At 39.3% G+C, this 27,102-nt stretch overlaps 1 protein-coding gene across 2 annotated transcripts in view; it reads left to right on the top strand.

Moving 5' to 3' along the window:
• Positions 1 to 27,102, top strand: part of LOC129718124 (uncharacterized) — a 110,828-nt gene that overhangs the window by 80,342 nt on the left and 3,384 nt on the right. For both annotated transcript variants that reach the window (XM_055668554.1, XM_055668555.1), the window contains 4 exons: positions 8,110 to 8,904; positions 20,946 to 21,059; positions 21,280 to 21,411; positions 21,473 to 21,833. In XM_055668554.1, coding sequence (XP_055524529.1) covers positions 8,427 to 8,904; positions 20,946 to 21,059; positions 21,280 to 21,411; positions 21,473 to 21,833 — 1,085 coding nt within the window. In that variant the 5' untranslated portion in view covers positions 8,110 to 8,426. The remainder of the gene's footprint in view (positions 1 to 8,109; positions 8,905 to 20,945; positions 21,060 to 21,279; positions 21,412 to 21,472; positions 21,834 to 27,102) is intronic.

The following is a 27,102-nucleotide window of genomic DNA, read 5'->3' as shown; positions in this document are numbered from 1 at the left end:
TATCCACCGACACATAAATGACTAAGATGCATTAAGTCGTTCGCTTGCGTAGTCCTACGTCAAAAGTTGAGAACCGCTGATGTATACTAATGACACATTCTCTGCGAAGCTACACCAACAAACCAATTTTTGAAATGCATATTTCAGCAATGTAAATATTTTTCTTAGATTCTATAGTGTTTGAACCTTCAAAAAACGTAAATGTCAAATTTATAGTGTTTAAAAAACTGTAGAAAACTAATTGCAAAGTTCAAGTAAAATTAACAAAAAACAAGCGTTTTTGGTTACATATTTTTTTAAATGGTTACAAATGATCAGGAGTATGTATTTATAATACATTTTTTATATTATATGACTGTGGAATAAGTGTTTTATTTGATGCCTAAAGGGTTTTGAAGAGAAATTTCAAATATGTTGATATTAGGCCAATATGAAAACAGGGGTAATTTAGCGTTGTAACGTCACGAAAAAAGTACAGTTTTTTTCTTCATGGGAACTCCTTACATTTAATCAAAGTAATATTTTGTTTTCTCTTTATACTCAAAAATACCTTTTACTTGATACTAAAAGATCGCAGCTAGGTTGAATACAACTTGAGTTACAACCGGGTTTAGTTTGCGTTGTAACGTCACAAAATTTTTTTCTCCTCTTATATAATATTCGTCCATGTTTAAAAACATACTTGATGCGTCTAAATTTGTTCACGTTACATCTGTCATACAACAGAGAATAAATTTTGTAAAATGGAATAATGTTTTTGATTATTAAACTGTGGGTCATCCATGAGTAACGTTACATTCGGAAAAATTCCAATATTATTCTATTATATTGTATTACAATGCATTGCGTGAGGGGGGATTGAAAATTGTCAACTTCCGCGTTACGTAACATGCGAATGTTCCCTAAGGGAAAAACTATTGACGCAAGGTAACCGTATTAATGGAATGAATACTTCGTCCGCATCGCTCAAGCCAATCTTCCGAATGTGATGGTTATCGCAATTACGGGACGTGACATCACCACATTTAAAGATGAGAAGAACATATTTGAACGTCCAACACCATATCGTGGAACAAGCCAGCTATTTATTTTTCGGGCAAGGCTAGATGTTTTTCATCTTCATCTTCAGCGGCAAAAATGCAGTCGAATTTTCTTAAATAAGTAGTGTGAGTTTTAAAAAACCAAGGAAATATTACGGGAGCGAAAAAAGCTAAAAAGCGGCACTTTTGTGTTATTATTATAAGTTTTGACAGGTTTTTTGTATTTATTGGAATTAAGGACACATTTGTAAACTTGTTTTTAATATAAATGCTGAATAAACTGCTAACGTACCCAGACATTGTGAAAAAACTACAATAAAAATAAATTTAATATGTTTTACACATAATGTCATATAAGACACTTTTAAGATTATATATGATACATGTGTCACTTATGAAAAGAATTGATTTGATCATAACTCACATTCCTTCACCGAAAATCTCCAAGTTTAAGTTTGGTTCCGCATTCCCAATCATGGATAACCCCACAAACCAAGTGCATAAAGTAGCAGTAGAAATATAAAAAATCAGATATTGAACTATCTCTTATGAAAATGTCTAAGAAATATGTGATAAATAATGGATATCGACTAATTCATATTTTCGTGACGTTACAACGGAGTGAGAATACCCCTTGCTGAAAAATGAGCGTTGTAACGTCACGAAATATAAAAGCTTCTCAAATATAGATGTTACCAGTTATAGGCACTCTAAACATGGCATTTTGTTCGATTATTATTTGTTATCAAATCGTGGAAGAAGAAATTGTTATAAAATTCCAAACAGAGCAGAGTTTTTGACTTTTGTAATAAAAGTCCCGACACCTCAATTTCTCGCGCGTTGTAACGTCACGCTACATTCTCACTCCCCAAGGTAATATAGACAAAGTAAACAAATATCTTATACATCATTCTTATAGGAAATCTTGTCTACTTTCCGAATCTGTAATAATATCAAAGGGTTTCATGAAAAAAATACAAGTTAGAATTAAAATGATGCCAACAGAATAGTCAAAACGTTGTAACGTCACGGTAGAATGTGTCTAATGATTAAAAGAGTGCGATTGAATCAAGCAATAGGGCCTGCTTTGATTGGCTACGCGCGAGTACCAATGCGCATTCGTTGAGAGAGGCCTTCAGGATTGTGTTAGCCGAGATCGAAGGCGTATCATCGAGGGACTCTCTCCACACCACGAACCAAGTCCTTGGCCTCCGACGGTCAAGTCTCACGTCCAACTTGCCAGTATCTCAGACAGACTTGCGGTGGTCGGCCAACCTGCTGGACGTCCGTAGACGAAGACAGCCGCATCGAGGTTGGTAAAAAAATAAAAAACTAAATGGGCCCCCGGGGTTTTACGGGCAGACATGCAGAGTTTCTTGGATGACTGCCACTTCCCGGATAGGTGGAAGCGACAGAGATCGGTCTTACTTTCGAAGGCTGGAATACCGACAGGAGACCAATCGGCAAATAGGCCTTTCGGTCTGCAGGACACCTTGCATTAGAGGATTATCCTTAACAGCCTGGTAAAGTACACGGAGGGCGTACCAGTCTGGCAAGCAACCAGTTCGGTTTCCGGGAGGGTAAGTCCATGCTGAATGCTATCCTGTCCGTCACCAAGACGGCGGAGGTAGCACTCTAGCGCAAGAGAAGGGGCATTCGATATTGCGCAATCTGTATACTCGACGTGAAAAATGCGTTCAGTAGTGCCAGCTTGGACTCCATAGCGCTTGCGCTCAGGAGCATCCGAGTATCGGTGTCGCTGTACAAGATTCTGGAAAACTACTTCCAGAATAGAGTTAAGTTTACAACACGGAGAAGAGTTAGAAGTGCGTTCCAATTACCGCAGAAGTACCACAAGATCCTATCCCTCGGTGTTGTGGAATGTCATGTATGACGGTGTGCTGAAACTCAAGTTCCCTGTAGGAGTTGCGATCGTCGGCTTTGCAGACGACGTAACGCTAGAAGTCTAAGGTGAGTCGATCGAAGAGGTCGAGTTGACGGTCGCGGACTATATACCAAAGGTCAAAGACTGGAAGCACTTCAGGAAACTGGAGTTAGCGCAACATAAGACGAAGTTAAAGGTTGTGAATAATCGCAAATCGGAGCAACATGCAGTGATCATGGTCGGAGACTGCAATATTACTTCAGAACGATCTTTGAAGCTCTTGGGGATTATGATCAACGACATGCTAACATTTGGGAGCCACGTCGACTATAGGATAGCCTCATCGGCTATTACAGTACTATTCGTTAAAGCTCAGCGGTGTGTGTCAGTAAGCGTAAACTTCTTGCCAGCGTGAGTGCTGGGCCAATGTGGTACAGACCTCTAGGTACTAACAGTTAGTGTGGTAAACTGGAAAATATCTACAGGCCCATGTGCCGGAGAGTTGCGAGTGCATACCGTACAGTGTCATACGACGCAATCTGGGTTTTGTCCGGCATGATGCCTATCAGCATAACCATTTAAGAGGACAAAAAATGCATCGACCAACGTGACACAAGGGCAATACGGGGAACAAGAAGGTCATTCTCGATGTCTCGATGGCAGCGGGAATGGTCCAATGCCACGAAAGGTAGATGGACGCACCGACCTATTCCGAAGTTATCTGGTCGGGAGGCACCATGGTGAAGTGAACTTTCACCAGACACGGATCGTGTCAGACCATAGTTTTTTCAGGTAAGTGTGCATAAGTTCGGACATGCGGGGTCCCCCATGTGTCGTGAGTGCGTGGATGCGGAAGACACTGCTTAGCACGTCTCCTTTGTATGGCCACGTTTTGTATGTGCAACATGATGGCAATGAGCGGGCTAGGCACTACTCCCTAGTCCGGAGGATGTGCGATGACCCGGACATCTGAAGTGCGGTTTGTGCAGCGCCTCCCAGATTGTCCTGAAGCTAATCGCCAGTTCCCAGGTACCCGATCAGAAAGCCAAAACAAAAGTGTAACAGAAGCTGTTAGTTTGTTATGAGTAAAACATTTCAGGATGTGTTTTAAATTTGATCCCGTTAGGTGTTGGTGTTAAAGTAACGGAAATTTTAACAAGAATGACTCTACTAGTATCAAACCCATACCAAATTTTGTTACCAACGTATCAGCTTTCTAACAAAATATGATAGCATATAGAACACCATAATAACATTCGCTGTTAGAAACAGCAAGTTTTGATAGAGATGAAAAATTCGCTAAACTTGTTTCAGAGCAACTTCTTTTCAGGATTTGTTGTTATAACTCATTCAGATTCTATTAAGTTATCAAAAGCATACGGTAAAATACAAAATCGTATCAAAATATGTTATTTGTATCTTACGTTGATAGAATTTTGTAATTTTTCAGTTATGCTCTTCTGATCGGGTAGTTAGCCAAGAGGTTAAAAGAGTGAAGAGGGCCACTCTCCGACGTAATACTTAACCGTCGTCCCGGGAAGAGTAGAGCTGAAGATTGGAGAGGTTTTACTGGGTTCGGAACTTGTCGAGTAACTATCTTGGGGAGTGTAACTACCCCAGCATCACTCTCCTAGTTTCATCACCACACTCTGTGTTTTTTCTCATGTGTCTTTCAGTAGATTTTCCCGCCACCTTGGAAAAAAGCACATACATACATACACTTAAAAACTCACACACATATACATGGCTATATTCATTGTTTAAGTAATTCGTTTTAAGGATTTTCCAGACGTTCTTTATACGTTACGTTACGTAATAATTGGATGTTACATGTTGATTTGTTTATGTTACATGTTACATGTTTATTAGTAAATTTCCGATTACGGAAGTTTATTTTGGGTTATGAAAACATTAAAAATCTTGCTCCGATTCCACACACACTTAAAAAACGAGAATGTACGTGAAATCAAAGTTAAGTTTTGTTCAGTTCACCCTGGTTTTGAAATTTAATAGTATTTATGCATCAACCTTTTAATTAAGCTACTCCGGTAAGTGATTACTCTTTATCACAAAGTCACGGCAGTGCATTATAATGGCACTGGGATTACTTGATTGAAAAAAAAGAAAAAAGAAACATACAAAATATTCCATTCAGTAAGCTATCGATGGATATCGCTTAAAGCAACTCCGCATCTTTAATGCACGGAATAACCTATTTTAATTCAATAATATTAAGGTAAAACAGTTCTAACACGATTATCAGACCGAAAACCAATAGTTCTCCGAATACACTAAAGTCGCTTTTTACGCGGGGGATACGTGCCGCGTAAAAAAAAAACCGCGTAAATTCCAGAATCCGCGTAAAAAAAACCGCGTAAATTCCGGAATCCGCGTAAAAAAAACGCGTAAATTCCGGAATCCGCCTTAAAAAAACGCGTAAATTCCGGAATCCGCGTAAAAAAAGCGTAAATTCCGGATTCCGCGTAAAAAAACCGCGTAAAAAGCGACCTTAGTGTAATCTAGTCTGCGGATAATCGAGTCCGATGTGTATTTGGCCTATCCAAAAGAGATAACCCTTTTTCGAAAAACCAACCTTTTTTAATTTTCCAATTTTTGGCAAAAATGACAAACAGTGGTGGAAAAAATGAAAGGTGTGAGCATTGCTTATAAACTCATCTGAATTTTAACCTATAATGTATGAGGCATATTTTAACGCAATATCTATGTTAGATTGCTTATAATGTTTTTTTTTTTTATTTTTGTAAAATTCTTCCAATGCGAAAGAAGTTTTTCTGGTAGGACGAGCACGGTATTTACAATCATTCATACCTTCACTTTTACCAATTTCAGTATTCGACGGTCATTTCTAGAACTAGTTTTCCTTTTCACCCCCGTGTTTTTTATTTCTTTCGGTATTTCATAGATTTTTCAACTATATTCTGTGAGCAGCCGATGGTTTCTGTCATTTTTTTGGAAGTTTTACCTTCATATTGTAGTTTTCGATCAACCGTTTTGTATCGGGGCTCGAAAGTTTAACGCGACTTTTACCGGTAGACCAAAAGCAAAATTGTAAAACCAACTTATGAAATATCAGTTTATCAGTGCAGACATACTGTATCCACTCACAGAAAACCGTGAATCAATATTTTTCAATAAGCAAATTGTACCGCCAGTCACGTCACGATGTATAGTTTACTTTACACCTATTATTTTTTCCATTTAAAATATTGATCAATGGAAGTGTTTTAACGCTCACGGATAAAATATCATGCATTTTGACAGATAGCATCATTCTATTCATTGCCCATAACATAAGCAATCTCACACAAATGTTGTGTTTGAATATGTCTTATACATGATAGGTTAAAATTCAGATGACTTTATAAGCAATGCTCACACCTATTATTTTTTTCATCACTGTAAATGCATCAACTGTTTTTTTTTAGAGTTTCAATGTCTCATTCATTCCAAAAAAGTTTTTTGCTCCATTGTTCCGAGGTTGTTTTGCACTACACTGTCTATTTATCATATTGTTGGTTTCGCGCAACACTGGCACCACACAAAAATAAAAGTTTCGAGCGTTTAAAAATTAGCAACGAAAATTCATTTAGTATTTCCAAAAAAACCTTTATAGTTTTATATTTCATATCCTCAATAAACAGTTTTGGATCAATTACGCTTATATTATAAGCATGTTGTGCAAGTTGAAACCTTATTTATAAAGAAAAAGTTGAAAAGTTGAAACCTTATTTATAAAGAAATTTCAAATTGTACTGCAAGGTACTAATGTATATTCTTTTCGAGTCTAAAAATCAATAATCGAAAAATAAAGAAAACTGTTTACTCATCTGTACAAACCATCCCATAACATTGAGAGGGAAAAAATACAAGGCATGAGAAGAAAACAAAATTAGCATGTTTTGTTTGCATGCGGATAAGGAATTAGGCATCTTTTCTAAAACCCTTAGTCAAACAAATCATAGCAAAAGTAATAGTGTTATGAAAATAAGAAGTCTGATTGCTCTAGTTGCCAGCAAACGTTTTTCTTAGTGTTATTGCTGTGGTTTAGTGGGTCTCTCGGTTAGAAAAGATCATGCGTATGATATGAGAACTAATTGCAAAAAGTTTTTTACGTTCAATAAGCGGAAAAGCAGTGTTCAGCAGGTTTATAGTAAAACTGGTGAAGACTTCCTGGTGTTTGGTAAGAGCTGACTCTGACTAATGAATGGAATCCATCTGAATGGTACTTATTTTTCGCTTCAACTGGATAAAACAGTAGCAGAATTACCGCATAATTTAATAAAGACGGCGCTGTGTACCTAATTATCACACCTTTAATCGAAAAATGATGCCACATTGGTAATGGTTGTTTACGGATTATGAATGCTCCTGCTTTGAAAAGCAATACAGCAGATGGTGTTCGCAAAAATGAAAACAAACGACGAAATTGATAAAATATATTCAAAATTTTCATACGGTTGTGTTTGTTGAATGATTTAAAGAACTATCGTTACTAGTATTTGTTTGTCGTTGTGGATTTATACTGGATTCAATCTGGATCGATCAGTGAATAAAACAGAGATTATTGTGGATGCTGTTAGCAAGTTTTATGCCAATAATGTTGCTTCTTACATTTGAAACCGGCATTTCAAAAATTAAATAATTGCTTCTTTTCCTAAATTATCTCACTTCAGTTTTAACCTGATTTGTTTCCCATTAAGCAGGCAACATGTTACGTAAGAAAACGTAACGTAAACATGGAATAGCCGCAAATAGAGTGTTAATTTTCTAGTTATTTTCTGCCTCGTTACGGTACGGCCACCTGTCGATACGGTCTCACCCAATGCAGTATAGGATATATCATCGGTACGGTGGTTGGAAAATAGGTCAGAGTGTTTACAAAATTTTGGTATTTAGCTACTGACGTTGACTTTATTGAAACTGAAAACCGTTTCCGTGACGGTCGCCTCGACAGTTGAAACGGTAATAAGAAGAAACTGTACTGGGATTGTATGCTGTATGATTGTATGATGTATGCTTACCATGCCATGCTATGTTCTGACATTCCGTTAGATTTCTTGACCAAAAAGAAGTCATCTTTTTCTTGAAATTCCATGCATCACCGTAAAACGACCTAATATTTTTCCCCATTATTAAAGTCTATTTATTTCCTTTCAATTGCAGATTGATCTCACAATTACCGATAGAACAACAAACCGTCATTGAAATTGAGTCAACTTCAAGGAATTAGTGGTATTACTACCTCTAGAAAACCATTGCAGTTTTAATCACCTCTATTCCACCGGTTCCGGAATGTGACAACGGAGAATGAAAATGACTTGACTGACCATATTGAAGGTAGGACCTTCGAATTTGGAATTCGACCAGGCAAATCACAAGTACAATTAAACTTTTAACAACAAACAAACAAAACAATCTTTGTCTCTCGTCGTCGTTGGAACTTCTAGAATAAATTGAGGTTAATCTGAATATAAGCAACTATGGGCACAAACTTGAAAAATACCTCCGTGCGGCTACTGCATACTTTGGCCACCCTGCTAGTAATCTATACTATTCCTGCGGTGCTCTGCAGTAGCTCTAGCCATTTCAAAAGCATATCGAACGCAACAATCATATCCACAGACACAGCCATTCCCACGAAAGTTCCGACAGATCAGTCCAGTGAACTGGAGGAATTCGAGAGCATTGTGGAAAGCTACGTGAACGACGCGTTGGATCGTAATTATAAGGCAATACTAGCGGGCATCACGGCGTCCAATGAAACCCAGGATGCAGCAATTGATGCCGGCACGAGTGACAAAACAAAACGCAGTTTTGGACCTTTCAATCTATCGGAGTTCGATCGGAAAATTATCAACGGAGTAGCACATTTTATCGATCAGCGATTTCTCGGCAGCAGTATGAGCAACGGTGTAACGGCCCGGGCTGTGCATACGGGGCGGCTGTTCTTTTTCAAAGGTTAGTACTGCTATTAAGTATTGCTGGTCAAATGCATTAACCCATTCCCGGCGGAGAGAAATCAGTTCTTACTAGGGAAAGGGAATGAAAGCATGAAAGTTGCAAAATTTTCTTTCTTAATTTAAATTATTTTGAAACAATTCATTAAAAGTTATTTATATAAAAGACGAGACAGGCATTTTACACGGGCCGTTGCAAGATATCTTGGACAATAATAATTAGTTCGTTCTAGGAGACTGCAGTTCTTTCTAGAAAGCTTGAACCAGTTCAGCTCCATCGTAAATCGATTTCTCAGATCTCTCTTGAAATATCTTGATGGTTGGTTCGATTCGAAAAGCAGTTGGGGATGACACAGAATGTATCTGATAGAAAATGTCAACAAAAAGTATTACTTTTTCGCACAGTTACTGTATTATGAAGGGGAGCCCACTCAAAGCCTGTACCTAACAATGATATTGACTTGGATATGAGTGTATCTGCTTCTGCTGTACAGCAAACATACATTTGATTAAACTAGTGAGAATATAATATCGTTGTTTGCGTATGTGAGGGTAGCAACGTAATAGAGCATATTATTTGCTCTTTTCTTGTACATTTTGTGTCGTCAGGTCTAAAGAGCAATTTTATAAAAATTAAAGTCCCAATTTTCACTTGTCATTTTTTATTTGACTGAAAACTGATGTTCGTTTGGGGTAAATATTCCATTTTTTTATTGATAACTATTTTTAAATCACGGCTAATTTGTGTGTTTTGGTGTATATGGTGTATATTTTTTTCGGAGTGATAAAAGCATTATTTATAAATTTGCTGCAAACGTCACACCGACCAAACAAACAGTTCTGACTCTAAAAATATTTGTAGTCCTCAATACCCTTTTTTCAAAAACCCTTCTCACAAATCAGTCGTGATTCAAAGCACAAGCAAAAAATGACATCTTCAGTCCATAGGAACATCTGTGTGGAGTTTCAGTCACATTTAAAGAGGTAATTCAAAAAGGTTTCCCGTTTTTTCGTGGAATGGAATTGAAAGATTTTCTCAGAGCTAAAGGGGGCAGTTTCGGACAGAGCTTAAAAAAACAAATGGTGCAATTTTCAACCAAACTAAAGCTAAAAGTGAGTTGACTTTCTTTCCACCAACATCTATCATATAGTTTGATAGCTTTTGGTAGTTTATTACTTACGAAAACAACACAGTTCCATTTTTCATTCATGTTTTCAACCGTTTGAGCTTGATGTTGTAAGTATTTTTCTAATTTCTTTGTGAACGATTTAAAAATTCAAGTACACCACCTTAGTTCGTAACATATATGCAATGAAAACACGTGATAACATCGGGGAAACAAAGATCTTATTTATTAGATAAAACTAGGATTTGCCTTCGGATGGTGGTGGGGCACATTCGGACATCGTTCATGGGGCACATTCGGACACTTACCAAATTTGTGTTTGATTGTTGTTCATTAACAAATATAGATTTAGACTGATTCTCAGTCTAAACAATGGTTCGGAATTACAAAAAGAAAACCGATAGAGCAAGCATCAACGAAGATGAGCTGGGAAGAGTTTCTAACGGAACAATGTCTTTGAGACACGCTTCTGATACCTGCGTAATTGAAAGAAGTACCTTGGTCTGTCTTCTGAAAAATCACAGAAACGAAAAAACGAAAAAATTAGAAAGCTTTTCGTCCAAAAACTCATATCAACAAGTAGGGGTACTGGGGACAAGCCCGGCACTGAGGGTAAGACCGTCACCCCTAGGATTTCACTAGAAAACGCTAATTAACTGTATTTTGGAATATGTGATTGTTGGTATTTAAAATTTTAGACATTTCAAGACACATCGAAGCCACCGTGAAACGTCAAACGTCAAAATAATAGAAAAAACATACGCTTCTGCAGCTTATGCGTAAACGGATGTAATTTTTCGTGAGTGGAACTTAAGCTTTTATTCATTAGAAAAGACTAAAATAATTTTTCGTTGCTCTACAATTTATTGCCTGTATTGTTAGCAATCACAGGAAGTCGATCTGAGGTAAATTGAAGCGATAAATTTGTAGGAATACTCTTTTTAAAAAAATGTGTGCTGTCGGGGTAACACCGTCACCCAGTGAGTGGGGTAAGCCCGACATGGTCTGAGGCTAGTTGGATGTTACTGACACATATTTCTCAGCTATTACCGATGTCTCGCTGATAAATAAATTAATTAATCGACTTAGAACCATGCACTCAAGCTCTTCTGTGATTTATGAATGATTCCAAGGGTTATTAGAGGTGCCAAATGTACTGAATCAAGTCACAAAACTGACGGCTTTCCCGGTGGTATTTGAAACATGCTCCGGTGTGGTCAATGTGATCCTGGCTTCAATGAAACTAGTTAATAATATGATTTAAAGTGCCACATGATAGCCTTGCCGAGTATCAAATTCTTTCATTGTTTATACATAATGTTCACCGGAACTTGTTCCGACAATCTGCCCAGAACCAGCTAACCGACAACAACCAAATTCAACAGTAACATACAGAAATGTAAGATCTCTCATTCGGCGGCCTCCGAGTTCAGATTGGTTCAGTTAATTCGAGTTGATTCATGAGCAAATATAGGTGCCGGTGCTACCCCCAAGGAGTGCCGGTTTCACCCGCACTGATTGCTGAACGTCGTTTTTATCTTAGTTTCAAAACTTCACTATTCCTTGTAAAATAACAGTTTGAAAGTACTAAAAACCTTCATGTCTTGTAGAAAACAATCTGGGCAATGATTCTGTGAAAGAAATATAACAATATTCGCCATCAAGTGCTACTAAAGAATCATTTTCCTTAGGGGGCCGGGCTTACCCCCAGTACCCCTATTTACGAACGTGGAAGAAACATTTCTAGAGAAATATTTGATCGAAAATTCCCATATGAATCATGGATTGACGTACCGTTTGCCAAGGTGATTGGAACTTGTTTCTCAATGTTCTGGAACACTTGAATAAGGTTCCAGAAAGCAGCGTAAGTGAACCAGTTTTGCTGTTGCTTGATAATCACGAATGCCATTGTACTTTGAACCAATCAAATATTGCCGAGAAAATGGCATAGTTCTTGTATTCTTTCCCCCCTCATAGCCAGTTTGCTCGATTTTTATTTTATGAAATAAATTTGTAATAAAAGGATGAGTTTCGAAGTTTGCAAAGCATCTGATCTCAGTCTCTGTTTATATGGAAGAAATAGTTGAAAATCACAAAATTTTCATCAATCTAGAAAAGTTTTTCAACACTGTCTGAAAGTGCCCCAGGCCTGTCCGAAACTACCCCACACACGAGGCACACTCGGACAAAAAAGCAATTTTGAAAAAATTGAATAAACCAATCGAAATCGCATCATCGCACACTACTAACACGCTTATATGTGATTTGGTCCAAGCAACAGCCAGGATGAATTCAGATTTTTTAAAAGATAACAAAAAAATATTAAAAATCATGGTAGAAAAAGTATCCGAAACTGCCCCCCTCTTCCGTATCCATTCTGTGCGTGATGTCTTGGCGAATCTTAACTCAACCTACATGTAACTTTTTACGTTTTCCTCTCGATATCAAAATCCAGTCCCGTGCTCTTCCGTGATAACGATACGACCAAATCAGTGGCTTAACCGAGGGGATGGAGAGAGGAGGTATTTCAATAAAACTTTACTTTTACTTCATTTTGTGTAACATCATTATTACCTGATGAACAAAACTCCTCCAATAAACTCGGTTTATGGCCACGTTTCTCCAATCCCGCGGGCATCCAATGCTTACCAGGCCTTGCTTCCTTCAGTCTGAACACCTAGTTCGCTGTGCTCCTTTTCGCCGTGTACCGACCAATGCCAGTTTTGGAGGGTAGTTGTCCGGCGTTCGTGCAACATGTCCCAGCGTATCCGTCTTGCTATGACCACCTTCGAAATACTAGGTTCGCCAGCGAGTAGCTCCAGCTTTTAATTCATACACCGGCACGTCACTGCAGTGTGAGCAGGTAGACGAATTCGTCGACTCTATAACTTTACGGCAACGCAGCTCCCTTTCTTCAGCCACCTGATGGCATCCTCAACTTCGGCTATCATTGGAAGTGACATGTCTCCGTACTTTGCTGCATCGACGATAGCCGTCTTGGTCCTCTAACTGTACACCACATCAAGTATTCATCGAAGTGCTGCTTTCACCAGAATACTCCCTTCCTTATCTCGGTACATAGCGGCTCGCGACACAAAACCTGTGCGGAACGCGTTGAGTTTCTGGTACAACTTTCACGCCCCATGAGAGTGATTCAGCTGCTAGAGTTCCTCACCACTCATACCGTCGAATTTGTTTTGCATGCCCCAGGACGTTCTCCGCTACGCTGTTGATGGCTGTATTCACGGTGCTCCAATAGTCCTCGAGAGGGGTTTCAACCAACTCGTCTTCTTCGGGCAGCGATGTTTCGAGCAAATGCGCGTAGTTTTAAGCGACGTTGATTTGCCTCAGTCGCGCGATATTTTACTGTGGCCAGTGTTGCGAAATTTCGACACTGCAAAATAAAAATGAAACAACAGCAATTTCAATCTCACTCTCATCACACTGATAGTGATTGTCACCCTTATCAATTTTCAATGAATATCGTGTCAGTGATATAAATGATATGTCTTAATCGATATCGAAATCATTTGATCTGAGCAAATCCATTGCATGAAGTCGATGAAGTTGGTAAGCATCGGCATCCTCAACCGCATAAACAGCGCTAAAGTAATATAGCGTGTGCGAAATCACAGTAATGCTGCCAGTCAGCATTATCACTATCAACTGATTGTAGCTGAAAGTAATATTCACTTTCAGCTCGTTCGTGTTGAAGCTGATATTCGCAGTTGTGAAAATTTGCAACACTGTGTGGTGGGCGCCGGTATCGAGTGTTGTTGTTGTTACAATGGAAAATTCGGGTGCATCTTCACCATACGAGGTAGTGGTCCGAATCGGTGTTGGCGTCGGATTCTGACGTCGGTGATGCCCGGAAAGTGCCGACCACCTATGAATACGTGGTCGATATGCGATTCTGTCTGATTCGGTGATCTCCAGGTGGACCAATGTGGGAGGTTAAGATTCATAGAGCCAAATCGCGAGAAGTCTTTTTCATAAGCTTGCCTGAGGACATTCACAGGTCTTATTACAGGGCGCTGTTCGAGTAAGTATCATCTCAAGAAGATAGACAAACTTGATAATGATAAATGTCGCCTTTGTGGCATCTAAAGTGAAACATCAGAACATCTACTCTGCGATTGCCGAGTATTATTACAACGCAGGTTGCGTATCTTCGGTAAGGGACATATATTTGGAGGAAAGTCCCGGTGAGGTATTAAACTTCATTCGAAGTGCGTTGCCTAACTGGAATAAATGTGCAATGTAGCAAGGACATCAACTCGCCAAATAGTGATGTACAAGCTCGTACGCACTTAGAGTAAGTTGAAGCATACCACAATAGATCAAAAAATGGTCGCAGTGGTTTAGTCTTCTACAAGAGGAAAAAAATGTGGGAGGTTTTGCTCTAAAAAGGTACTACGTACGGCCATATTCTTGGAGGTTTCGGCCATCACCCGCTTATGCATCTCGCTCATCACGATAAATGTTGTAGTCAGCTCATGCGTATTGCCGCAGCTCTGGTAGAAGGTATGACCATCTCAGAACGTACGAGCCATATATTTCTTTCAACGCACCTCCTGCAGCTCTACGATGTTGAACTTACGGCTCTTCAATGCATCGGCAAGTTCTCGAGTAAGTCCGTTTTCGTCACCTGAATCTATACCGATTATTCTGGTTCGAACTTTTGGCTTTGGTGTTTAGAGTCCCGGTGCACTTAAAAAACGGTCGTTCAGCCAGTTTAAACATGGAGAACAGATGCTGTTTTGAAGCCGCTCCTAACATGGCGGTAAGACGCTCGAATGATATATCTAGTGAACCAGTAATGTACTATTTGGGCTATATAAGAGCCTAATTCTGCTTAAACTAACCATATTACTAGTGGATGGTCCGCAATAAACAGCAGCAGGTAGCAGCAGCATTGCGGCAGTAACAGAACTGGTAGTAGGGACCTCAACTGGCACTTCCTTTAATAAAAAGCTGCCATATTTTGACAACACATTAACATAAGGGGTATTGGCAAACAAAATCTATTGAACGTAAAATTTTCAGTAACAGCCTTCCACTATGTTATCAGAGGCATATCTTATTTTCGCTGTCGGGAATCTCACAGAGATGCGATCAGCATCAAATCCGATGCACAATCAAACAACAAGTTGTCCTGTTAAAGACAAATGCATACTTAATTGGAAAGTTGACATTTTCTCGTTAGTTATCAAAATGTTGGATCGGTTATAAATTCGACAAATATTTCAATGTTTCAACATGCACAGAATTTTCTTTTCCTCTCCTTTGCGTAAACATCTTTTGTTATCTGCTTCCAAACGACACCAAAATTTGTACTCGAGCCTTGAAAATTGTCAAGTCCTAGTTATGCGAATAACTGTACTATTGAAAATGGTCGAGCCTTGTTGAAACACAGATTTCGATTAATCTGATTGGTCGCTCAATTATTGCTCTCCCTAACACGGTCGCCAGAAATAAATACCTTTTAAAAATATTAACCTAAATTCTTAATATTCACTCATACAATTCATAATTCTCCAATTTCTCCAATGACTCAGCTCAAAAAGGACTACTTGAATAACAAGATCTTATCGGCTTATTTACTTATTTACTCGACGTTCCTGTGGTTACATCGCGCAGTAACGTCCCTGTGTTAACGAAATCTAACAACAAATTGTCCTTTTGAGGTCCTTTTGAAGAGTTATTTTTTTCTTGTTTTGTGCTAGAATTAAAAGCGAAATGTCATTTTAATCTGCATGCACTCCGACTGTGGAAAATTGTTTGCACCGCTTAGTGTTTGTTTCATTTCTATTTAGTGATGTCGTATTTGTATTTGCAAATCGAAATTCGGCAGCACTTCAACTCCTATTTGGCACGAAATTTTCAAAAATATTCAGTACAATAATGTAATGTAACAAACATTCTACGTTAACCTTGTGGTCATGGCTTTGCACAGAAACTCTTCTGATTTTTTATTTTCATACCTCAACCACACTTCGCGCTCTAGATTAAAAATTTGTCACTCTTACACACACACATCCACGCAATGTGCGATGTTGTGTTGTGTTGTGTCATTGATTTAGGTTGCTCTCTCTCAACCTGTCTCTTTCTTCAATATTCTTCTGCTCTACATTACTACTACATCACCAACGAGAAGTTAAGCGCTCCAACACATAGGGGAACTGCTCCATTATTCATCTCATTAAGCCGATATTCACGAAGAATGCACGGATTAAACAACAAATTTTCATGAAATCATGGAACACATAAACAAAATACGCTTACGTGCTCTCATAGAATCGTTCAGTATTGTATATTTAGTAAACTTAGCTAGATTTATCCTGAATTTTGTAAAACAAACCATTTTGCACAACGCTATTCATCTTTTCATCTAAATCTAAAAACTCAAATCACTGCTCAAATATTCATCTTACGACGCCCCCATATTCATCACACTGCAGTGCACTGTTCATCATGAATGAATCACATTATCATGAACGTAGCCGCAGCCCGTCGTAGTAGGTTACCTAGATATCCGCTGTAGTTGTTTACGTGCAAATATGGTAACCTAGGTAACCACTGCAGTGCTGTCCATTTACGTCAATTATGTCGGAATAATTCAACATTTTCAGTATGATTTGTTTGTATTATCAGAAACTGATTTGGCAACTTTTGATTTTCTTCAAGGCAGTGAAAACAGATGAAAATACATACAGTTGAAATTTAGGAGTTGTAGAAATTCATCTCATATATTTCTGCTAATTCAAGCTGGTTTTTAGAAATTTGAGGTGAACGTTTCAAAGAATCAAGTATTCTTAGTGTAGTGAGTGTTTTTTTTTAGTGATTAAAATGAAAAATGATCCGCTAGTGATGAGAAAAACTTTGGTTGGCTGCTGAACGAGTCCCGTTGTAGCCGTACAGAACAATGCGTGAATTTTGTTTTCTGAGGTAGGTGATCGAAATAGATGAGTTTTCGAGTGCAGATGCTTGACTATTAAATCAAATTTAGAGCTTTTAGGTGAGTTTTTGAGGATTCTACTTCTTGAGAAATCTAAAGTGAACTAAGAAGAATCCATTCCATGGATTAGCAGATCGTTTAGTTAGAAAATATGCGTTTTTTCTATTTTCAATTGTGTTTTCATGTTGTATGAGATGAATATATGGAGCAGATCCCTTATTAGTTAAAATATGTATCGACCTTTGTTACGTGGGAAACATTTTCACATCAATTCGAAACTTGCAACAAAGCTTATCGTGAGCTGCGTTATTTTGAGAGATGAATTTATCACAAAACAGATAACGCAATATGGACATCAGATTTTTTAGAAAAAATCTGGTTCTGGAACTGATGGTAAGTGATTAAATCATGTAACTGAGGCAGAATATCGTTCGAGTCATTTCGGGTAAACGCACATGAGACGTTCGCTATTATTCGTTAGAAAGTCACTAATTTGTGCGTTCGCATTGGAGTAACAAAAGCTTTGCCAAGAACAGTAAAACGCCAAAGAGGCCTTCAGAATGCTACAACAAGAACGTGCGAGTAGTACTACCGGGATAAAGCATTTCCAGAAATTTCAGCAGCATTGGGAAACGTTGCTCCCATTCCAATCACTTTTGAAGTACCAAGAGCTAGTACCAATTGAAAAGCTTGCACGATTTTACAATTTTGATTCACCTGACCTGGCTGAAAAAGTACTCCTGTGGCGTCAAACTGTTCTGAAACTGAAGCCTAAGGGTTCTATTGAATTGTACAAGAGCTGTGATGCTGAGTTGTTGCCAATACCAATCTTTAGCCGCCTACTGGAGATTATGGCCACACTCCCAGTTACCAGGTGCACGTTCCTTTCCATCGCGTCATATCAATTGCAATTGTTGACTGTCTCAATTGACGGAGATACTGACGCATACTATGACACTTTCTTTTTCTTCAGTATGTCTTTGAAAATTAGCACTGCATCATGCCATTTGATGATAGTTTTCTCACAACGCAAGATGTAATTGGAACGGCATTGACATCTTAAAATACGTCACGCAAGTTCCGATCAATATTCCGGAGATTTTTCATGCTGATCATTTCTTTCCTTTTGAAACCCTACTGCGTCAAAAGGAAGGTAAGAGATTTCGCGTTGGTTTCATTTGACTCACAAGGTGCTTGAAATTGAAACAACTGTTTTTCAATCAAAAACGACGGATCACAGTGTCACTATAACCTGATAATTATTGACAATTGAAAATGACTTTGCCAGGCTCTGATTGGACATATGTCTCTAAAATGGTCTTTGTTTTATATAGTACCTACAAATAAACGAATGTAAGTTCAAAATTAAAATTAGATTCATGTGGTTTTAATGAGAATCGATATTAATATTATTTTTATTAAACCTCTCTTCCTCTAGTACGAAATTTTGGCTACACCACCGGAGCGAACTATCAACTAATTGGAATAGAAGATAAAGACTATTGGCTCCGTAGAGCCGTGTCGAACAAATCCACTTATTCACAGAAAACACACATAACAATCAACCATTTTGGTTTAATTTTATTATATTTCGTGTGAAGCAAACTTTTATATCCGGAGTGATTTGAGATTTAGGCGCAACTGGCAAAAGATAAAGATAAGATTGGGGAATATCAGTATGAAAACTTGAAGGTACATTTTCAAATCGTAACTTTAAAGGAAGTGACTAGCATTACCATCAATACCAAAAATCGACGTAATTGTTATTGTAGTTGTAATTGTAATTGTTTATTGGACATAGGCTGTTAGCCCGTTACCCCTCTTAAATCTAGATACAATACATGTTTGCGTTTAAGTATATTGCTGATTTCTTAAGTATAATTTGAGTCTTCTTCGAATTACTTCTGAAATCATATTTACAGAGATTACATCCTGCAGTTCATTGAACTCGTTCATAAATCTGCTGGTGGGTTCGTGTTGTGTGTAGTTCCTCGTTCTCAATGGAGGATCAAAGACCCTCCAACGACGAAGAGAAACCGGGCTTTCGTTGAAATTAAGTCGGTCCAACAGGTAAGAGCTTTCAATCCGTCCACTGAGTATGTTGCAGAAAAACACAATATCTGCGATCTTATGTCTGCTACTAATTGTTTCAAAATCTTCTAGACAGCAAAGGTTTTTCGTATTCGGGTAGTTCGTCATTCCATCCAAGGTGTCTTAAAGCAAATTTCACGAATTTACGCTGAACTGATTCAAGTCGTTGTTTTTGCATGCCATACTTTGGTCGCCAAACCACACTCGCGAAATCCAGTTTTGTTCTGACAAGACTGCCGTAGTTTGCAAGAATTGCATGAGGGTCCGTAAAATCGTCGTGTGAGAGCAAAAAGTTGCATCGATTCCTTCACTACTCTATCGATATGATCGTTGAATGTGAGAGACTGATCCATTGTCACGCCCAGGTCTCGAACATTCCGTACGCGTTGTCAAATGGAAGGTCCTAGCATATAGTCAAACAATATCGGACGAACTCTCCTGGTGTACGTTATGACAGAGCATTTACTCGCATTTATACTTAGTCCATTTTCATCAACGAATCTCCCAAAATTATTCAGATCCTCTTGAAGCAAATCGCAATCTTCGGCGATTTTAATCGGTAGGAAAATTTTTACATCATCTGCGTAAATTAGTACTATCGCTCGGCTCATGAAGGTTTCAAATAACAATGGTCCTAGGTGGCTATCCTGTGGGACACCTGACTGAACACCAAAGGTACTGGATGTTTTGTTGAATATTTTGACGTATTGCATTCTGTCTTTAAGGTATGTCTTAATCCATGCCAACAACTTCCCATTAATATTAAAATGGGTTGCGGCTCGTAAAATGCTATCTATTCCAACCACATCAAAGGCCTATAGGTCCGTATATACACAGTAGACTTGATACCCTTTAGACATAGAATCTGTGACCATAGAGGAGAAAACACAAAGATTTTTTTCTAACCCTTATCAAATGAGCCTTAAAGCATTCTGACAACGAGATTCGCCCACATTTATTTCGCCTTGTTTTTATTTTTCCCTCAGTTGCGCCCTTTAAATGCGCCTTTATTTTGAAAACATAATGTTGATCCGCTCTTTACTGTCGCCTGTTCACGAAATATTTCACAAATTAGCCCGTTGGTTCTAAACAATAAAAAAGGGCCAATTTCCAAAGTATCTTACGTTTTGGGTGAACTGTTTTGTCGCCCTCCACTAAAAACTCAATTTAAATAGTTTTATCGATTATTACAAAAGAAAGGATTCTTGCCATAAATTTTGTCAGTCCTTTCGAAACCAATGGTGTAATCAAATGATTTGTTTACATTTTGTTAGTTGCGCCCTAATCGAATAACACTCGAATGAAAAAAAACACTATCGTAACTAGAACATTTTTGGAATATCTGCTGACTCAATAAATGTTCGAAGAATTGTTTTTCAAAATGGTTGTGACCTACAGGGCCATTCGACACTAATTCTTGAGAACTTGTAACAGAACCTTCTAAATGAACACATATATTCAATTTCTGTGCAAACAAAAATTTTTTGGTAAATTCATTCTTATATAAACATACGTTTCGTGCGATCCCAGTTTAATATCTTACAAAAGACGCATTTCACTACGCCATAATTTGACATTGTGATTAATGCAAATTTGATGAAAATTTATGCCTCACTGTTAGAGTCAATAGAGAATAACCTGTATTGCTAGTAGTCTAAACTTGGTTTCTGTTACGATTCAATGCACACCAACAGGACATGTTTCATTAGAGCGGCTGTAGCCAACACTTTTCGTTCCGGTTGTTAAAACAACAAACTAAATGTACTACCAGCTGTGAGCTGTCAGAGCCTGATGTTGCCTTTCCGGGCGCCCGTGCTCTGTGATCAAATTAACACCATTTTCATATTGTTTCCTTTTCTCTTTCAGGACTGAAGAAATTGATGTGGCCACTGCTGTTCGGTCTGCAGATAGTGAAAACCGTTCTGCTGGTGCTCTTCCTTCCCAGCATCATTGGATCGTTTGGTAAAATCCTCGGAAAAGGTAATGCGCACGGATGAGGGTGATAATTTTTGACGCAATCGCTGAATGATAGCAGAAGTAGTGCTTTGTTGATTGATTACTCTGTCCTAATTTATTTATAATATGGCTAGAGTTTGGCTCTACTTCAGTGCCATGTAGCATTCTCCTAGAAGAAAGCCTAATTTTGAAACTTAATCTGCTTGTTTATTACCTACTTTCATAATTTGATTCATCTTTTCAGGTCTGTCATCGGTTTCTACACTGTCACATCCAGCTACCACCGTCGAAGATTTAGACTTTAAAGATAACTCGTATAACTCAGACCAGGATTTCCAAATGAACATGGAGAACAATGCTTATCTACCTTCATTGGGTATGCATCCGAGTCAAGATGTCAACTAATAGTCATGTTGAAAATCGTATTTCCATTGTAGATTCACATTCGGCTGGAACGAGTTACAACGCAATGTACGATGCAAACAACGCCAACGCAGCTCTATCGAGGCTGGGCTTTGGGGGAGGTAAGGTGACGTACGTCAACTCTGTGAACGATTACAATCGGCAGCAGAAACGAAACGATTTCAAGATATTCCACGACATTCCTAGTAGCAGTCTTCTGCTCACGAACTACGATCCGTTCTACAGCCCACTCCTGTCGAGGCTGGACGCGGTCTTTGCCCAGATGGGTCCGTCTAGCAAGGAAGAAGCGTGCCGGGAGAAGCTGGTCTGCCTGATGTACGCCAATCCAGCCAAATATGCGCCTTACAGCAATTTAATTTCGGCGCAGTTGAGCAGGTGGGTTTCCATTAGAGGTATTTTAATTAATAGTTTGATATGAACAAGTACAGGAGAATTCAAAAGATAATAGTTTAGGCCTAATTCTGGTTTTATAGCGATGCAATTTTATTCTATCAAAGTATCAATTTGTTAATCTATCAATCTACCAACTCAATAACCTGTCAGTCCTACTTACTTTTTCCTCATCGTTCAATCTTGGGCTAATCTCCTCCAATCGCCCTAACATCCGCTAATCTGGACTCTAATCGCCGACCCCTCATAGGTTTTCTGCTGATTATTATCTTCGCTGGTCGCTCCTTCGACATTCGTGTCACGTGGTCAGCCCACTGTAGCCTGCCGTATTTCATCAGCTTGATGCTTCAGTTTTCCGCCAAGTATTGGGAGCAAAATTCCATGTTCGAAAACTCCAAGTGCTCGCTGGTCGGGTTTCTCAGACGACTAATAGGTTTCCCACAACAAAATGCATCACAGGAACCTAACCTAACAAATCTAACAAACTTGTCATCGTAGGTACGAATATCGGCTTTGGAAGACTGTTAGTGGCAGCAGGATCGTAGCTCTAGCCCCGCAATTGTCATGTACATTAAAAAGTTGGCTACAAAGTGTGTGTATAATTAACGGAATGTAGTACCTAGACTTCACATTGCTTTGTCTCTCCCACTGCTCTGCGGTTAATATCGATGATAACTACTATTTCAAGCAGTAAAATTGGAGTTGACGATTGAAAAAAGCACCAACTGGGGAAATAGTTAATTAGAAATTTCCAAAAAATATAGTCCAGCAGGTGGGACTCGAACACCCACAAATTCTAATCTCCGGTCAGATGCATTTCCGATTACACCACTGCAAGAAATATAACTCGGCCTCGCTAAGTAGCTATTTTGTATCGCTTGCACACTTTTCGCACGTCATGCATTTACTCAGTAGAGAGTATTGTTTAGTGGATGGCTGTTGTTTTCATAACTGTCACCTCACCGTGGGGTTTACTGCAACCTGTCGCTAGCAGTTTGTTTTAGCCCAAATTTTCATGAGAAACTGTGGAAGGCCGCCCTTTTTTACTTCTTTACGAGCTTCCCTGAAAGTTTTCAACCAGCTAAACATTCCATCATTGTGCCCTTATCAATGAATAGTAAATGTACGCTATCTATATTTCGTCGGTTGCAATCGAAATACTACAAGGTAATGGTTGCATGAAATGGTGACGTAGGACTAAATGTATATATTTTTTTTGCTGCGTTAAACTGTTCATAGGCAACACTACCGTTTATTTTTGATGGTCGTTATTGTAAAACTAACGATGAATAAATACATGAAAATTTTACACTGCGAAAATTCTCATAACTCTTATCTTCAAGCATCTATAGTTCTGAAAAGAACCGATTCCATAATCTTCAGTTAGAAATTCGTGCTACAGAACAGTGATAATCGCACCATCGGTAGCATTGAATATTTTGCTTGACCGCGCATATTAAAGTTTGCTTTTCGCTGTGCCATCCATTAGCTGTGCCAGCTAAATATTCTGCTGCGTACGATGGTAACTGTTGCTGCCGTATGCAAAATAAAGGTAACATGTTCCGCAGTGCCTGGAAGTTGACTCGTATGCAGCTCTCGTTTCTCAATGTCGCGTACCTTTAACAGCTGCACTGCACTCGCTATTGTGTAACAAACTAAACTGAAGCTGAATTTTCTACACGCAGTCTTTTTTATCGAGTTCAGAGTAAATTTTTGCCATTAGGGCGTGGCCACGCAGCTTAGAGAAAGACAAACAAACCAAAACACTTTGTTGAGTCAAAATATGTTGGCAGTGGACGTTATTTCGTCCATGCTGTTGTTATCTGTGCTCGGGATGCAAGCCAATAACGAGGGAAATGTATGAGAAAGCTTGACCTTGGGACTTTTCACTTTTTTCCACCATTAAGCAGTAAAGCAACAATGTTGGACATAATATCAAAAAATTGTCATTTTTCATCTATATGTCATATTTTATCTATCCACCGACATATAAATGAATAAGATGCATCAAGTCGTTCGCTTGCTATAATCGTTTGATATCTGTCGCAACATTTGCCAGTTTCATTTTCAATTTCACAAAGTGTAATCTAGTATAGAAAACAAAGACGTAATCCTACGTCAAAAGGAAGTCTCACCAAAGAGCTTCCTGCGCTTACTCTTCACAATACAAGCTTTCTCATGTTGCGTATGTTGGTTTCTCCGCACAACGTGCTGGAAGCAAACGCGCGAAAAATATAATCAACTTATCATTTATTTTACACATGCTTCGGTGTTCTGTGCAAATGCTTTGAGTCTCTTTGTTACACACGATGAGTATGTCAAGGCCACAAGTGTTTCATAGATCATCAGGTTCCCTTTCCTGTCGTTCCGCATGGTAGGGATAGGAATAGTACAGTTCCTGACTCCGTTGACTACTCTATACAAACTTCTCGTGTCATGTCAGGAGCAGCATACCTCCACCTCCACAAAAAGTCGTTCGCAGAGCTCCCGTTTTTTGCGTTGGTGTAGTCGCTTTTCGACCATTCCAGCCTCTCGATAACCTACTCTCATTTGGTGTGTCACACGAATTGCTGCCACCATCGTGCGAGCACGGGCTCATCCGTCACCTCATGACACTCCATATCAAACAACGTGTTGTGAATGGATTCGAGCATGTTCCACATGTGTAAACAAATTTGAAAACAAAGCTAAGTGTTTATACGTTTAACATGTTAAAAATATGCTCTGCGAAAACATGAAAAAATAACATAACTCTATCTTGGAGATTTGTGAACCAAGTTTTACGCAATTATTCGTGTTGAGTAACATATTAAAAATTTACGACTACTTTTCGATACTCAGCTTACCTTACCAAACAGTCCCAAGCCGTCGTGCTGAACGTAAGAGTCGTACTATCCATTTTACTCAGTCCATGGCTGCAGTTAGCCATCTCTGCAGTTAGCCATCTCTGCAGTCTGCGTGGGGTCCGTAGGTCGTCTTCCACCTGATCGATTTACCTTGCTCGCTGTGTTTCCTTTCACCTCGCCCCTGACGGATTGGTTTCAAGCACCATTTTACTGGGCTATCGTCCGACATTCTTATAACATACCCGGCTCACCGCAACATGCCAATCTAAGCGGTGTGGACGATAGATTGCTCCCAAGCAGCTCCTACGTGGTCCATTCGCCTTCTCCACGTTCCATTCTACATCTGCATTCCACTGAAGATGGTACGCAACACCTTTCGCTCAAAGACCGCAAAGGTGCGTTGGTCCTCCACAAGCATAGTCCATGTCTCATAGCCATAGAGGACTAAGTATGGGTGATTTTCTGCCATAATGTGCCGATAAAATTCTTTGCTGGTATCGTTGTGCGCAGTAACCAGCGAGCCCAGGTACACAAACTCGTCGACAGTGTTGTTATTCTCGCTCATAAACAGCATGCATCACCTCAAATGAAGTCCTCGTTGCTACCGATATCACATACTGAAGTATTTCTCCATTCAAGCTCTTTTGTTCTTTTTCACTTTCTTCCTCGCTCGCATTCGTTCCCGAAATCGTGTGTACTCCCTACTCGCGATCAGCCGAAGACAATTGTTTTAAGATACATTTCGATGGTTGCGGAGGGACAAACAATTATTTCGAATAGGGTATCGGACTATCTCAGTAGCGGTTTTCATCAGCTGGTTTTGCATTAGACTGCTGCAAGAAAACTTACAGAAGATTTTACCCCAGTCTCGGCTGTCGGTGCACTAAGAAAAAACCGGTGAGGTGAAGAAAGCATTTTCGTTTTCGTGCACATTTTTTCAAGCACTTCTCGTAGTCGAAAAATTTCAGTCGAGTACTCTCACTTGCCCTCCCAGTTGGTCTCGAGGTATGATGCTGGTCTAACAAGCCAATTGTCGTGGGTTCAAGTCTCGGCTCGGGAGGTACTGTTAGTGTCATTAGGATCGTAGCGCTAGCCCCACAATTGTGCTGTACACTAAACAGTTGGCTGCGAAGTCTGTGTATAAGAAACAGAAGGTCGAGTTCCGAATCGGAATGTAGCACCAAGGCTTTGCTTTGCTTTTTACTCCCACTTGCAAGCAGGAACTCGCGTACTCTTTTACAGTTGCTTAGTAGCCAGACAAAAGAGCTTTTGCGTGCCGGTGCTCATTAGCTGCTGCTTCGCTGAGTCCATGAAGAATAATCCTCCGGTACTCGTTATTCCTCCCATATCTTGACAATGACCCGCTCAAGCCAGTGTTTCTCCACCGTATTTAAACAGCTCGTAGATCAGAAGTTGCAATACTATTGTTTTCTCCTCGTGCACCAAGATCAGTGGCCATACCGTCCTCGCTTTTTATTGCATCACCGTTCAGATGTTCATCGAAGTACTACTTCCACCTTTCGATCACCTCACATTCGTCCGTAAGGAGGTTGCCGTATTGGTCCTCTTGCTGGCGCTTCTTCCATCAGAGGGCTGAGTTTTGGCTGTTCCATGCCGTTGTACGATGTTGCAGCGTTCTCGCCCGTGCTACGCCCTTCTTCTCGACTAATTGTTGGCATTCACCGTAAAACCAGTCATGGCGGATCGGATGCTTCTCTAGCCATCTTCAAGAGTAGCTGCTCATTATTATTTAGAACCATCGTTTCGAAGGTATTCCGGCATAGGAGCGAAGTCCTTTGGAAAAGTTCAGCAAAGAGAATTTCAAGTGGTATTTCACCATGAGTCATGGGTTTTGCACCACAAGAGGTGCGCTGCTTGCATTGTTAACGGACTGAAAAAGCTTAGCAAACAAAATTGCCACCACATTGCGAAAATTAACCGTTTTCCTGTTCAAACAACATCGAACATCATCTCCCAACATAATCCTTGTAGCTGGTTGCAAGCAGCGAGTTGCCCTGACTTTTGATTGAACGCAGAGGGTTTCGACTGTTCTCGACTTAGAGCTGAAGTACTACTTACGGCTCTAGATTATTCTGTGAGAGACGAAGTTCAACGTTCCATCAAGGCTTCCACTCGGTGCCACTGGTAATGTATCACCGTTCATAAGGCGATTCCAACCTACCGTGCTGAGATGGTTGTTTAAGAAAATCAGATCGCAGTTCTTGAGGTTCAACATAAGATCAAAATTCAAGGTGGATACCAGACTAATCAGCCTTCCGTATGCGTTCACAGATAAGTTTTTTCTTTTACGCAAGATACTTCTTGCTCGGTTGATACATTCCAAAATTGATATCCGTTGATATCCTCGTCAAAATTTCATTGTAAATCGGGTGAACTGTAATGCCAAG

This window comes from Wyeomyia smithii, chromosome 1, assembly GCF_029784165.1.
Source record: "Wyeomyia smithii strain HCP4-BCI-WySm-NY-G18 chromosome 1, ASM2978416v1, whole genome shotgun sequence".
NCBI lineage: Eukaryota > Metazoa > Arthropoda > Insecta > Diptera > Culicidae > Wyeomyia > Wyeomyia smithii.
This window is presented reverse-complemented; position numbering and strand designations above follow the sequence as displayed.